This window comes from Triticum dicoccoides, chromosome 1A (assembly GCF_002162155.2).
Source record: "Triticum dicoccoides isolate Atlit2015 ecotype Zavitan chromosome 1A, WEW_v2.0, whole genome shotgun sequence".
Taxonomy (NCBI): domain Eukaryota; kingdom Viridiplantae; phylum Streptophyta; class Magnoliopsida; order Poales; family Poaceae; genus Triticum; species Triticum dicoccoides.
Window position 1 is genome coordinate 562,084,118 of NC_041380.1, and position 10,177 is coordinate 562,094,294.

Here is a 10,177-nt window from a genome sequence, read left to right on the forward strand (position 1 = left end):
TGTTTTATTTTTTCTTTCTTTTTTAAATCCCTTTTTCTAATGTGTGAACATTTTCAAAACGGTGAATTTTTTTCAAAATTGATGTAAAATTTCATTTTTGTGAATTTTTTTCAAGATTGATGATTTTTTTTAAAATTTTGATGAACTTTTTCAGAATCGATGAACTTATTTCAAACAATTTACAACTTTTTAAAAAATGATGAACTTTTAAAAAAATCGTGAACTATTTTCAAAGTTTGAAATATTTTTAATTTGTTGTGAACATTTTTTTGAAAATTGATGAACTTTTTTCAAATTCATTGAACTCTTTTCAAAATTGATGATTTTTTTTTCAAATTTGTAAACATGTTTTCAAAATCACTTAAATTTTTTAAAAATCAATAAAAAATCAGATTTGTGAACATTTTTTGGAAATTTGATGATTTTAAAAAAATTATGTGATCTTTTCCCAAATTTCTGAACTTTTTTATATTCGTGAACTACTTTTTCAAATTCATGAACTTTTTTTAAGTTCCCGTGAATTTCTTTATTTAAAAAAATGAATTTATGAATTTATTTTTTTCTACGAAAAAACAGAGGATCGGTTCTTTTTCTTCATCTCAGCATGCCGACGGTTGTTTTACAGGCTCTGCTTTTTCCCTGGTTACTAGCTAGGCGAGCTAGCGCGTCCAGCCGATTGAAGCGCCAAACTAGGCCTCGCCCTGCTATGCTCCCTTGATCTCCCTGATGATGGAGGCAATTCTGGATGACCCATCGGAGATGCTAGTGTAATTGTTCTAAAAAAAGATGCGAGTGTATCTTTGCCAGCCTGCTAAGGGCATTTCCAACCGATCCCCAATAACTGGTTAGGGGAGTAAAATCCCGGTTTTACTCCTCTAACCGGCACCTAGCCGATCCCCAATCGGCCTTAGTGTAGTAAGAATTTTACTCAGCCGCGGCGTTTCTTGCTATATTTACTCCACCGCTCGGTGACCGGGTAAAAAAAACGATCCTGGTCTTCCTCTCCTCTGCCTCCCCCCCCTCGCCCCGCAACCGACGTGTCCCCCGCTGTTCCCTGCCACTCCCTCTCCTCGCAATCGCTAGAGCCCCCCTTCCCCCCACTGATCCATGCGTGTCGCCATGCCCGCGGTTCGTCCTCGAGCGGTGCATCTTCCAGCCGTCGCCGGTCACTCGATCTGCCCGGTTCGCCGACTTCCCGGAGCTCCGTCAGCCATGGGCACCGCAGAGGACATACCTCGGCGTCCGATAGCGGTTGTGGGGGACATGGGTGGCGGAGGTCACCGACCAGGAGACCCACAAGAGAAAGTGGCTCGGGAGCTTACACACGACGGAGCTCGCGGCGATGGAGTACAACCGGTGGCAAATCCGGTTCCACGGCTCCGCCACACGGCTCAACTTCCCATTTGGGACAGTGCTGGTCCACCTCGACCCGCTGGTGCCGGGTGTGGTGAGCGCGTCGATGGCGCGGGAGGACCGAGAGGCTTGGGACCGCCTCAAGTCGGAGGCCGCCGCCGAGGCATACATGGAGGACTTCCGCCGCCAGCACTCGAGCTCGTGTAGGCGGAGCAGGCAATATTCGCAAACAATGGCGGCGAGGTCATCATCATCTGCGACGACGAGGAGCAAGGCGGCAAGGAGGGTGAGGAGTAGGAGGAGTTCGACGTCAGGGAGTGGTGGAGCATTTTCCCCGACTACAACGACGCTGGCACCGGCCCGAACCCATGTCTCACCGGCGATGGCCTGTCGAGGAAGGATTGACTCGATCTGCACTATGGCCGTTGAGTAGTGTTTAAGTTTAATGTTTAATGCTTTATGCTTAATGTAGTTTAAGTTTAGTAAGTTTGAATTTATGTTTGATGTTCGGTTGTCAACATTGTGTTGAACTTATGTTTAAATTTATGCAAATTTCTGTTCCAACTAGATTGAGTTTGTGCAAATTTGAATTTTACTTCGTTATGTTTGGGGAATCGGCTAGATCCGACCAAAACTTAGTGGAGTATAAATACTTCACTAATGTTTACTAGGCTGGATACTCCTCTGTTTTATAGGGGATCGGTTAGAAATGCCCTAAAGGTGTGCCGCCAGTGATGACCCGTTCTGTACAAGCGGAGGCTGTTTTGGGCAAGCGAGCAGTCTTTTGTTTCCGTGCCATGGCTTATTTTGGTTATTGTCATTGTATGTCCCGAAAAAAATGTTATTGTCATTGTAACACTGTAGAATGAGGCAAAGGATTTGCCTCCACTTTGAAAATTTCCCACTAAGGATGGTTTGAGAACAGGTGCACCTGTCAAAAAATTGGCTGGCTTTAGGTGCCCCTGAATGTGATGCGTGGGTAGCTAAATAATACTCCGAGGAAGTGCCATTGGCACTAACCGACAGGTCGTTGGCTTAATGAAATGGAGCAATTGCTCTTTGCCGCCCTTTACCATTTCTCTCTATTATCACATATGAACACGTCTATTTGCTGGTAAGAAAGGACACACTGGGCAGTGGCCCGTCGGTGAGGGTGACTAGGGTTTCTCTATACTTTGTCTTAAAGGTGGCATAATACTGTAAATGATATTGATCTAATTCATTATTCATGGGTCAAGGAAAGGGTGGAAGCTCTGTTTCCAGGTCTGATCAAATGCTCTGAAGATAGACACTGAACTAGACATACAGGTGTACTACCACTAAAAAGTAAAAACCCTGAATACCTTTTAACTCTACACTCAACTCTTCACCGAATGTTTTATGTTTCCTTGGCTTTGTCAATAAAATGAAAGACTAGTTACGCTCGACCTTTCCGCTGTTCTTATTACCAGTTAACAAACCTTATCATGGCCGGGCATGCAGTCCACCAAACCTGCTTTTTCTCTGGGTTGTGACACTTGTAGTTTCAGTCCTTCAAGGCAGTGCGCGTGGCCTTGTTGTGCTAGTAATTGAGTTGCTTTCAGTGCGTGCGTCGACTAAACTTGACAACCCTCTGCACTTTCAGTTCTCCTTTTTTTCGTAGTGCGTGGACCATTAATTTATGCTCCATCATCATCATGTCTCCCATGAACGCAATGTGATGTGCCCATGAGGAAAAGGCACATATCTTCAGGCAACCTTCATTGCATACTTGTACTGCACCAGCCATGGCCATTTGGCCCATGTCTCCACTCTCTTGATCGAAAGACTATAAATACCACTGATCTCACCCCCAAACACCCACACCATCCAAACCCATCTTCGCACAAGACACTAGCTCACTACTCACTACCAGTCGATCTACATTTCATCGTCAGAGTTTCAGAGACGCCATGAAGTACTTGGCCCAGCTGCTGGTGGCGCTCCTGGCCTTCTGGGCGGTGGTGCTGATGATGGCACCGGCGGGCGCGGAGGCCGCGACGTGCGACGCGCTGCAGCTGAGCCCGTGCGCGGGCGCGATCGTCGGGAACGCGGCGCCGACGGCGGTGTGCTGCAGCAGGATGAAGGCGCAGAGGCCGTGCATGTGCCAGTACGCGCGCGACCCCAACCTGAAGCAGTACGTCAACTCCCCCAACGGCAAGAAGGTCCTGGCCGCCTGCAAGGTGCCCGTGCCATCCTGCTAGATCGACGTCTATGATCGAGACGAGAACGAGAGCCCAGCCAGTGGCATCTCTCTGCACCGCTGCATGTGCTGCATGTGTTGATGTGTGAGTGTTTGGTTGTCGTGAGTAGCAACCCCGATGTATCTGTATCTGAAATTCTGAATAAATGCAGTGCTTGCGTGAGCTCCACTAGGTAAGAGATTGGCGTTGATGGGAGAAAGAACTGTTCGTTCAAACGGCCGGTCATCATATGTGGCATATGTTTTTCTCGAACGGGCATGTGATGAGCTCATTTTTTTAAGATAAATATAAAAGGATAAGCGCGGCCTCTGCATCATTACGATGCATATAACTACATTTATTAAAACATAAATATGTACACAACAAAAGTAGATACTACCACAAACGACGAAAAATTAGAAAATATATCTACACGCATATTCCATAATCGAACCACACTACCTTATCACCTCCGTTTTTGCCAAATTACCCTTCATTAGGATAACCCTCCATATGCATGAACCACACTAAAATGTTATCTTAAATGACACTTTGTTTTTTCAAGTATATCTCAAAAAAAATACAAATCTCATATTTATGAGGTCCGTATACATCGATTTAACTAAGAAAAACCCTAGAAAAGGTCAGCCGCCAAAGGAAAGAATCTTGTTCGCTAGTTAAACTACCCATCATCAACCTACGCACTAAATTTACCGGGCAAAAAAAAACCTAGGCACTAAATCGAGCCAAGCAGCTCGTGTGAACTGGATATTCAAGGGAATAGTCCCCAATATTGTACCCACAAAAATCTCCTTCCATTGCACGCTATTATAAAATGATGTGTACTATAAAGTCAAAGGTGTATATTTTAGTCAAGTATCCTCCCAAAATGTGTGCTACGACCGTCTCCAACTTGAAAAATGCTATACTGAAGAACCCACTCTTTGTCCTCATTAACCCCTTTCAGAAGCGCGAGTAATTTGGTTGAATCGTAACTTGAGACAAAGATTTGAAGTGAAGATACTTGTTACGCAATAACTAAATCCTCACACCCTCATCCGAAGCAAACCTATGCAACCATTGGCTGAGGAGGCATTTGTTCTTAATTTTGTGGTCTTTAATACCCAAACCCTAAATGCTAAACCCTAACTCCACTCCTCCTACAACTGGCCCCTCGTTTCCCTTTCTTCTCTGCTGGCATATTCTCCGCTTAACTCCTCTTGTTTTCTGGTACTTGAGGGCCCTACATTTCTTCTCTTTCTTCCTTTGCGAGAGCGCTTTTTTACGTAGAATGCTATGATATTTCATTGATTCTATAATTGTGCATTCCTTTCTACTCAGATCGTGTATCAATTTCTCCCTGTAAATTCTGTTCATTTCCTTATTTGCTTTTTTATTTGAAGCAAATGTCTCCATCAAATCTCTGTGATTCTCATTCTTCTACATGGATCCCAATAAGACCCTTGGTGACACTAAGAAGGCTAAGGTAACTTTTTTTTTATCATTTGTGCTAGTTTGTACCATATAGGGCATGTATGATTCATAGGAAAAGAAAAGGAAAATCATAGGAATAGGAAATTTTACTATGGTGAAAATTCATTTGTTTGATTCAAATGAATGGACCATAAAAAAATTACATGAATGATTCCTTTGGATTGAGTTTCATAATAAAATCTAAGAAATTTAACAATCGACCGCAACCTCTGCTTTACATTCTCATGCACAAAGAACGAGACAAAGGACATAAGTAATGTAATGTCAGCTACATCTTATGTTTGCATATAGTTTAACCTCAATTTGACCATGTATTCTAGGATACCTACATTTTTCCTATTCATGTGAATCAAACAACCACTTCTAAACATTCATGTGTTTTCACAATCATCTGTTTTGCACATTTCAACCAGGAAAGAAAGCCAGGAGGATGGACTAATGATTGACCATCTAGAAGTAAGCGCTGTCAGAATTTAGACAGTGAGGTAAATTTATGTTCTGGCCTCTCCTTTCTCTTATGTTTGCTCTAGGGCATGGCCTTTGAGCTATGGCCCTACTATGCTCTGCTCCAGCCATCGAGCCAATGATCTAGTGCTTGTGTTTGCTATGGGGCGTATTTGATAATTCTCATGTGGATATCGTAGTTGGTAATTGGTTATTTGATTACTAGGATTCCCTATTGAATGTGTTGAGTTATATTTGATGCTCTTAGTACTCTGTACTAGGTTCTGTTTTTTCTTTTGAGAACTGAAACAGGAGACTCCTACTCAGTGAGGCCAGAACATTCAGCAATCATCAAAGTGCGTAGGCTAATCGGAACATTAGCTATCATCTCCTGATCGCCTGAGCTCCTTGTAAGTGCAGCAAGGCCATGGGCCAGGGAGTTGCATTGTCTCTTTACGCAGCTGACCTTGCAAGCGTCAAAGCCATCCATGGCATGCCTAATGTCCATGATTAGGGCGTAATTAGGTGACCTTGTCTGTCCTTGGGATCTCAGTTCATTTGCAATGTTCTGATTATCCATTTCAAGGATTATCTGGCCCTTGTACACTCCAGCCACTGCCTGCAGTCCAACAAGGGCGGCACGAGCCTCAGCCTCCTCAGCACTCTGACAGCTGGGAAGTTTTTTGCAGACGGACATGAGGACAAGGCCTTGGGAATCCCGTCCGACCACTCCCGCCGCACTTTCTCCAGTTCCCGCAAGGAATGCAGCGTCAGTATTGATTTTGATAGTTCCTTGATCTGGTGGCTTCCACTGGTTGGCAACAATTTCAATGTTTTGCTCTCTGATTTCCCTCCCAACTTCCTTGTCTTTGCTTCCAGGCCCCACCTCGGGCCCCGCTGCACCTCTTAATTCCTCATCGTAATTCTGCAAGAACTGCACGGAGCTACCAATCGACTCCCTCCCGTTATTCCGAAGGGCGTCTTCTCTCAGGTGCCAGCTCCGCCATAGGAGCAGCAGGATTTTGGCTCGCCCTTCCTTGCTTTCCGTGTCCAGCAGATTCTGTTGGTAACTACACATACAAATTTAGTGCTGGGCATTTGTCATTTGCAGATCTTGTAATGGTATGTACTGATTTGGGGATTAATCCAATTTTGATTCTATACTTGATCTTAAGTGCAATCATATTATGCACACACCCAAAAACAAAGACACTTCTCTCTTATTGTCATGTTTGAGTAGGTTGGACTCGATGAATTTTTTTCGTCGAAATTCCCAGCAAGCACACCATAAGTTTTTTTTTTTGATCGAATGGTATGAAGGGAACAATGTTTATAAGAAAATTTCTAAAATTTTCAATTATGTGCAATTCCTTGACCTAAAATCACTCAAAATGTGATGGTTTAATTGTGGAAATGATGACCCATGCTCACACTAGCCATCAAGCCCTCGACCCTCCATGAACGAGGAGGTTCGATCGATCTCTTCCTTAATCTACGTGTAACTCAGCTGCGCACCCAAAACCGAGACTTTCCTTGAACGTTTCGGCACGCTCATGATGGATTCCACACTTCCACCGACCCACTGAGATCATCATAGCTAGTGCACCCATGCTTGATGCTTCCGCGTTGTACACTCTGTCGCGCGCCACACCTACTACTACGTGCTGTATGCGGCCTATAAAACGCACCGTCGACCGCGCCCATTCTCCACAACCCAGAGGCATCAGCCAGCTCCTCACGAACGCACGGTCGCAGAGACACCGCACGAGAGCAGCTCCACCACTTCCCTCCCACACGAGCCCAAGAAGCAACCATGGCGGCGGCGAAGGCCACCCTCGTCTGCTTCATGGTCATGGCTCTCGCGACGGCGCTGCTGGCAGTGCCGGGCACGGTGGAGGCGGCGACGTGCAGCCCGACGCAGCTGACCCCGTGCGCGCCGGCCATCATCGGGAACGCGGCGCCGAGCGCGGCGTGCTGCGGGAAGCTGAAGGCGCACCCGGCGAGCTGCCTGTGCAAGTACAAGAAGGACCCCAACCTGCAGCGCTACGTCAACTCCCCCAGCGGCAAGAAGGTCTTCACCGCGTGCAAGCTGCGCCTGCCAAGGTGCTGAACTAGCTATTGGTGCCACGAGCTTCGTCCATGTCCCTCGCGCGTTGCACGTACACTACGTACGCTGGAGTACCGAGAGTGTGTGAGGTATAATAATAAAACGAGGTGAGTGCTATATACTTTATATATTAAACAGAAATAAATTGACAGCGCTGTACTACTTTGGTACGGTGCCCGTTATGTCCATGTGCATGTATACTCATGTCCTGTGTATGCCAGCATATACATGTCAGAGTAATAAACATAAATTTTTGTTCTGTTCCCTGCTTCGCTCCGAAAAGGAAGAAAATGTTTTTTGTTTGAAATGGAGAAGAAAATACTAGTTAGTAGTTAGAATATATGAGAATAATACCCCTCCACATTCTTATGATATATCAATGGTAGCAACTTGTGGCTACATGTTATAGCGTCTCACCTTCTAGGTTCGATAAAATGATTTGTGGCTAAAAAATTAAAAATAATAATGTGGATGACTTACATGTGCTTGATGATGTGAAGGATTTACATGTGTTGAGAAATGAAATGTGGAGTGCTTGTATCTGCTTAATATTATGGAGGACTTACATGTGCAAGAAAAATATGTAGTGGGCTTCTACTTTTTGAAACAGAGAGGATGCATGCTTGCTTCATACATGTACTTTAGCAAAAGGGCGAGCCACAGAAAAACAACAATGAAATGGTCGGAAGGAAATGATGAGTCTATAAAACAGTGATACCAACTGTTAAGAACCTTGTTTAGTTTCTTGATCAAATTGTGAATTTGATCGCGGACACGAATTACATGGGAAATGTATAGCGTCTCGGGGTAGAAGTAGGGGGCAATTGCTGTGGACGAAGCTCTTGTCGATCAGGTCGGCCTGACCTCTTTGGTCGTTCGATCGGTTTGACCTTGGTAGTACATCGTCGGCGTGCACGGACCAGGGATACTGCCAGTTAACCTCTCCTACAAGACATTACCGGGAATACACATAAAGTGATAAAGAGATTACCAAAGTACTAAAAATAACAAAGCATAAACTAAAAAGGGAAAGAAAGGCGACGTGTACACTTTTTTTTGAAGGGAAGCAAAGTTTTATTGCTTACGTGTGCGTGGGCATATCACCCATAGCACAGCCAGCCACAATGGGCGGAACATCGGACTCCCAGTACAGAGATTCAGAATTAAAACAACAGTGACCAATCTTAGCTAATTCGTGGGCTACAGTATTGGCCTCACGACGACACGCTCGGACCTTGCTGAATGAGAACCACATCTTCATTTGAAGCTTCAGGTCCTCGATGACTGGAGCGTACACTTGAAGGAGCTTTGTAAGCTCAAGACATGAAAACAATTACCAAAAAGATAACCAGAAGCAGTTCTCTGAAGAGTGGCACTAGCGTCATCAACGTGCCTCACAAATCGAGAACTTGCATAATACAACAACATTACCATTTTTCTTAGCGTTCATCCACTAGAGGTCCATTGGAAGATGATGCAAATTAACGAGTGCTGTCGACATTGCCGAAGGGACTTATTACACCGATATAACAATGCAAACCTGAATCTTGCTAGCTTATCTCATCCCATCACTTCGAGGTGATCTGCAAACACCATTAAAGGACGGTGCAAAACTGACATTCTATCAAACAAAACGAACCTTGAACACTAGCTCGATAGCTCCACCATCGGGACAATACTGTGCTTCATAAAAAAAATTAGGACGCTCACCTACCTTGTTGAAAGACACATATCATATCAACCGAGACCCCACTAGGAACACGAAGCTCATCACATTAAAACTGACCGTCACCATTGGACGAAGTCCAGCATGGGTGGCGGTACATGACCAACCTGAGGGGGACAAATAGTAGCACTTCGACGCAATATGATGTCGTTGTGGAACCCCTCATATCAACACCGTGGCCGATGAACAAAATAAGCCACGGTAATGCCAAATGCTAAAGAAGCAGTAACAACGATTGTGGGTGCGACTAGTCACCGAGCTTTCTCCTAGCGTCAGGGACGGTTCAAGGGGTTGCCAACGTTTTTTTTTACTTAATTACTAGCACTAGCTTGGGTCACTTATGCCAAAAGTTCATTGCCACATATATCTTTCCACAATCATAGTGTTGGTGGCATATTTGATCAAGCATTTGTGGTTTACGAGCTTATTTTCTCTAGAGTCTAACTGGAAGTTCATTTACATATTTTGTTGGAGAACTCCTCTGCATAACAAAACCATCAATTTTTAGTTTCAATTTGATTATCGAATAAATAAGATTATATGCATCTATGATACTAATTAAACCATCATAGCTTCATATTTCCCTCTGAATTTTGGGGCAGATATAATATTTTTGTGGTTGTGACACATGATTTGGCCTTCTTTCCTTATTTATTCAGGCATTGATTTGATCCTAATTAGTCCCATTGTTCCTAGGCCCTATGTCTCATGCTTCCCCTTTCCCTCATCTTGTACCACAGATCCACCACCTCCTCCCCCTGCCCCAGCTCCTCCTCTCCCCATTTACTCACAAATAGGTGCCCTACCAGCTCATCTTGCACCATCACCTCCATAGATTTCTCCCCCATTAGT

General features: G+C 44.4%; 2 protein-coding genes across 2 annotated transcripts; both read left to right on the forward strand.

The window, feature by feature from the left end:
* Window positions 1-3,179: 3,179 nt before the first annotated feature.
* Window positions 3,180-3,743, forward strand: LOC119290379 (non-specific lipid-transfer protein 2-like). Its single transcript, XM_037569213.1, has one exon. The coding sequence runs from the start codon at window positions 3,285-3,287 to the stop codon at window positions 3,573-3,575; it is 291 nt and encodes a 96-aa protein (XP_037425110.1). The 5' UTR covers window positions 3,180-3,284; the 3' UTR covers window positions 3,576-3,743.
* A 3,464-nt stretch (window positions 3,744-7,207) lies between these two features.
* On the forward strand, window positions 7,208-7,862 carry LOC119331551 (non-specific lipid-transfer protein 2-like). Its single transcript, XM_037604741.1, has one exon. The coding sequence runs from the start codon at window positions 7,306-7,308 to the stop codon at window positions 7,600-7,602; it is 297 nt and encodes a 98-aa protein (XP_037460638.1). The 5' UTR covers window positions 7,208-7,305; the 3' UTR covers window positions 7,603-7,862.
* The last annotated feature ends 2,315 nt before the right edge of the window (window positions 7,863-10,177 follow it).